General features: G+C 47.7%; 1 protein-coding gene across 6 annotated transcripts in view; it reads left to right on the forward strand.

The window, feature by feature from the left end:
• KIAA1614 (KIAA1614 ortholog) overlaps window positions 1-3,334 on the forward strand; it is a 64,571-nt gene extending 61,237 nt beyond the window's left edge. For 5 of the 6 annotated variants that reach the window (XM_019530943.1, XM_019530942.1, XM_019530944.1 and 2 more), the window contains exon 10: window positions 2,072-3,334. In XM_019530943.1, coding sequence (XP_019386488.1) covers window positions 2,072-2,265 — 194 coding nt within the window. In that variant the 3' untranslated portion in view covers window positions 2,266-3,334. The remainder of the gene's footprint in view (window positions 1-2,071) is intronic. The other variant, XM_019530945.1, reaches the window with a different exon arrangement.
• The last annotated feature ends 1,719 nt before the right edge of the window (window positions 3,335-5,053 follow it).

The following is a 5,053-nucleotide window of genomic DNA, read 5'->3' on the forward strand; positions in this document are numbered from 1 at the left end:
GGCTGGACATAAGGAAGAATTTCTTTACTGTCCAAGCCCCCAAGGTCTGGAACAGCCTGCCATCGGAGGTGGTTCAAGCAGCTACATTGAACACCTTCAAGAGCAAATTGGATGCTTACCTTGCTGGGATCCTATGACCCCAGCTGACTTTCTGCCCTTTGGGTGGGGGGCTGTACTCTGATTTTCTGAGGTCCCTTCCAGCCCTAATGTCTATGAAATCTATGATTATAGGAATTTTACTAAAAGAAATTACAACTTTTTTTGGTAATTCTTTTGACAAAATACGATTTTTATTGTTTGTTGATACATTTCTTAATGGAAAATTGTTTTCTGTATGTATTATTTGGACCTATTGGCAACTTTTTACAATTTTTGACTGATAATTGACTGGTCAATTGACCAAACTTTATTTGATCGGTCAAATACCCAACCGTAGTTTAAACCTCTGCTACTTCAAAATCCAGCCCAAGTTGCAAAGACAAGGTGGCTTGGTGCTCTGTGCAAGAGTGCTTGCTTCATTCCAATTACTAATATAATGGGCTCTTAGGATCCCACCAACCATAGCCTTAATGCCAGTGTCACTTTCCAAAGCCATCAGTTAAGTACATGGAAACTGAGCCCCCAGTGATTACAAAGCTCACCACTGATCAGATAACAGCCCTATTCAGTTCAGTTTTGAGACCAGGAGTTTTCAGTTAGGGCCCAGATGTTGAGGTCCTGTTGTGGCCTAGTGAACAGTATGATCTTGGGTAGTTCCACATCCTGATCTTGCAGAATATGGCATGCTCAGAAACTCAGAGTGAATGGGTGTGCATTGCATGGATGCTTGTGTATGTTCTGAGCAGTAGGGCTGTGCGAAGCTTTGGTCCCTGATTCAGTTCAGCAGAGATTCATCCTGATTCAGTGGCCAAATCTCTCAATCCAAATCAAATCAAAGGACCCTTTAATCTCTCCGAATCAAATCGGAACACTCTGAATCTATTTGGAGACATTTGGAAAGATTCAGCGATTCGGACATAGACGCGGCTTTAAATGTTTTTTTCTATATACTTCTTGGTAGCAGTTGGCTTGTGAATGTTGTGATGCTGGGGTGCATAGAGCATCCCACACGAGTGCGGGGGGCTCCCTAGCGTGCTCGGCAGCAGACCCGGAAGTGGACCAGAAATGCTTTTGGTCCACTTCTGGGTCTGCTGGGGAGCGTGCAGGGGGCCCCCCTGTACTCCTTGGCTCAGTGACTGGTGCCTCCTGGGTCTTGGGGGGCACCCGGAGATCCCACTGCGGCTGATTGCTGAGCCAGACAGATGCAGGGGGGCCCCCCCTGTGCACCCTCCAGCAGATCCAGAAGTGGACTGAAAGTACTTCTGGTCCACTGCCAGGTTTGCTGCCGAGCTCCATCTGCCCCAGCATTGCAGCATTTACAAGCCACACTGGTACCTCGAGGTACGTAGAAAAACATTTAAATTGTGGTTATGTCTGAATCGCTGATTCTCCAAATCAGCATCGACTCTTCAGATTTGGATTTGACTGAATCAATTCAGTGATCCAAATCAACAAATCGAATCACTGTCCCCAATTCCAGCTGAATCCTAATCGAATAGGGTCTGCTTCGCACACCCCTACTGAGCAGAGTCCAAAGGTTCTAGCTGAGGCCCATTCTGCTATGTACTCTTCAAACCCAAGAAGTGCCAGTCCTTGCTCTGAATGACATGCATTTCAGAGTATTTCTGTATACAGTACTGTAGCTTTCCAATGCCATGAAAGATCAGCAGTGGGAGTTCCCTGTTACCTAACTCATCTAAACACAGAATTTTTGCCATTGCTTTACAGCATGGCATCCTTGTTCTCTGAGGAACTGGCCTTGCAACATCAAGTTGCTTCTAGTGCAGACTGGCAGGGGGTACCATGAGATAAGAACAGTTGGACTGAAGAGATTAGACAATGGCCTGCTGGCAACGGAAAGCATTTGTGCATTGTTAGCAACAAAAGGAGCTGCAAGAAGGGTGGGAGTTGGAGCAGGGATGCTTTCTGCTTAGTTCTGGTCCCTTGAGCGTGCTCTCTGTTTGCTTTTTAGGCATCTACGTCCAGGAGATGACAGATGCCAGCACAGCAAAGCTGTATGCAGGACTCCTTGGCATAGGGGATGAGATCCTAGAGGTGAATGGTGCCACAGTCACTGGGCTTGGTTTGGCCCACATCAACAAACTGTTATTGCAGGCCAACACCCTGACCCTCAGAGTGCTGAAGCACAGACCCATCAGGCGGTAGTGTGGAAGACTCAAGAGTCCTGTTGATCAGCTCTCAGGAAGCACAGTGCTCCTTGACATTTTGGTGTCTTCACTGAACAAGGAGGAATCTGCATATGGATGATGTCCCTGCTGCTTATTGGTGCCATGCAATGCTTGTAGATGCCCAGTCCTTGCCATGGGACCCAACTCCCACTACTAGGAGATGCCTTTGCGACTTGAAAGATGTGGCTGGTGTTCAGCCTTACCTCCTGAGCTATGCTCCGTCTGCATGTGTTATAACTTTCTGTTCTAAATATTTAACTTATATGAAGTGTCACAGACAACGTGGATCCCTATCCATGGCCAAGAGACTGAGGACTACTTGTTCCATATCTCTGTGGAGCAGCTGGTGCATGGTGCAGCCTAAAGCTATCTCTAGCTCCTAGGAAATATGAGAAGTGCCCTGCAGGCTGTGTGAATGCACCTGACTTATCTTTGCAGAGTATTAACAGCAGGGGTGCTGTACCCCAGACTGCTGGGCAGCAGTCAGCAACTGAGCTGTTTCTGTGCAATATTTTGCTCCCCAGCACTGGGGAGCTGGTAGGTTTGATTTCTTCCCTCTGTCCACACAACAAGGGACACATTTGGGGGAAGGATTGAGACCCGGTGTCTCAATGCCTGTGGTTTCCACTGGCTAGCCAGCAGGGGGTGCTGCTTGACCAGTTTATTTTTCAGACCCCACTTTGCTGGCCACTGGGTAGCACCTGCTGCTGGTGTTTTCAGCCAGGAAGAGCTAGGCCATCAGCTGTGCAGTGAGAGCTGCCATACCTCTCATCACATTTGTGTTTGTGGTCAGGTTGCAGTTACTCCATCATGGAACCTCCTATCAAAGAGCCCCAAATCTTTCTTGTGGACCAGCTTAAGTTGAGATGAAGGCCCATTTTATTCCTGGGCTAACTCACACTGGAGAAATAAATGGCATGGCATGGTACCTTTCTAGCCCAGCCCAGCTTAGCTAAGTGGCAAATTACTGTTTAAACAGTGTTGGAGACCTCTATACTTGATCGATGGGTTTCATTTAAATTATTAAAACTTTCTGATGAAAACTCCCTGTGTCCTTTACTCTGCATTATTGAAGCAGTGTGTATGTGGCAGGGGGATGGGTGGGAATGGGAACAGTAGGGGTGGGGGGGCTGGCCTGTTAGCCTTGGGATGAAGAATTGATATACCCTATGTGCAATGTGGTCAGGACTGTGTTGTGGAGGTCAACAGTCCCCGATCAGGAGGTTATGGACAGGGACTACTGGTATCTTTCAAAGAAAGACCTTCCACAGCTGGGAAGGACCCTCCTGGCCAGTGTTTGTGAGTGGCTGGTGGCTGGGATAGGTAGATCTAGAAGATGGAAGGCAAGACAATTGGGTCCAGGTTGGGAGGGCTACAGACCAGTTGGAGGGCTGGAGGCACAGGCAGGTTAAGAGCCACTCGGGGTGATGGGAGGTGATGGTGTGTAGGGGTCTGTGTCAGTAGTGACTCAGGGCTACTCGTTAACCTCAGAGAGCATCTAGCAACTGAGCACTGTTAAAATGTAGAAACCATTATCCTAACCAAACAGTGGCCATGGTGATGCAAGTCCCTGTGAAGAGCAGTGTTGTGGTGGTTGGGCTGACAGGCACACCGCAATGATGAGGGAGTTTGCTTTTGGGGCTTGAAGACCTGTCAGCAGTCAAGAGCAAAGAGGAGGTGAAGTTTGAAGGAGGGAGACCATTTGTGCCAGAACCTTACCACTGCCACTGAATGCTTGTGCATGGACATGATGGTGGGACCTAGGATGCTAGAATCAGAAAAGACCTGGGCCCTGTTGGCTATGTCAGATTTAAGGGCAGGTGAGATGCAGAAGTTAATGGACTGTGCTGTGTTCTGAGCTGGTCCAGTAAGATACCATTTAAAAGCACAGCCTACGGGAGGGAGAGTCCAGGAGGGGGAGAGCTGGTTTTGGAAACAAGGGGAACAAAGGCCTGTATGAAGGAATGGGTCTTTGGTTCATAGGGACAGAGTAAGGCAAAGGGATGTAGAAAGAGGAAGTGACTAAAGTTTTTTCTCATTAAGGTATCAGAAGAGATTAGAGCAGAGCTAAAACCTGTGCCTGAAAGGATGGGAAATTCCAGGCACACTGCACATTCCCACTTAGCACAGCTCCGACTGATGTGCATGCTCTTTGTTCTGCATTGACTTGAGACTTTGCTTTCCTGAGAACAGCTTGAAACACTGCTTGCCTGGGAGTTTGCTTTCTGTCTCTGAGTTACTATTATTTTGAATGCTAACCTTCTTATTGAGAAGCACTGTGCAGGTAATGCTGCAGACTTGATGACTTTATCCTGCTCTATTCTCCACAGGGGAGCAAGGAAGGCTGCCATGGAGCATGCTTCATTGCACAGTTACAAGGTAATGCTTTTTGCTGCAGAAAACTATGGCAGAGAAGAAGGGACTGTCTGGAGCAGGGTGAGAGATGTGAACTGGGAACCTGAGTTAAAAGCATCAACCACACCAGATGATAATGACTGAATTTGTTATCATTGGATAGCTAGTTTGTGGGCTTAGCCAATTCTGCATCACACATCCATCACCACAACTTGCCCCAGGGTCGGAGGCCAAAAGTAGGATGGGCCATGAACAGATTGACTTTTATTAGTAGATGTTTTGGATGGGGAATCCAGGAAAAAGATGACAAAGTTGAGATGGAAATACAAAGCGCCCGAGCGAGGGACTAACAATCGAGGGATGGGGGAGAGGAGGGGAACGCGACTAGGTTACATACCATACAATGTTAG

Source organism: Crocodylus porosus, unplaced genomic scaffold (genome assembly GCF_001723895.1).
Source record: "Crocodylus porosus isolate Cpor-Errol unplaced genomic scaffold, CroPor_comp1, whole genome shotgun sequence".
NCBI classification, from domain to species: domain Eukaryota; kingdom Metazoa; phylum Chordata; order Crocodylia; family Crocodylidae; genus Crocodylus; species Crocodylus porosus.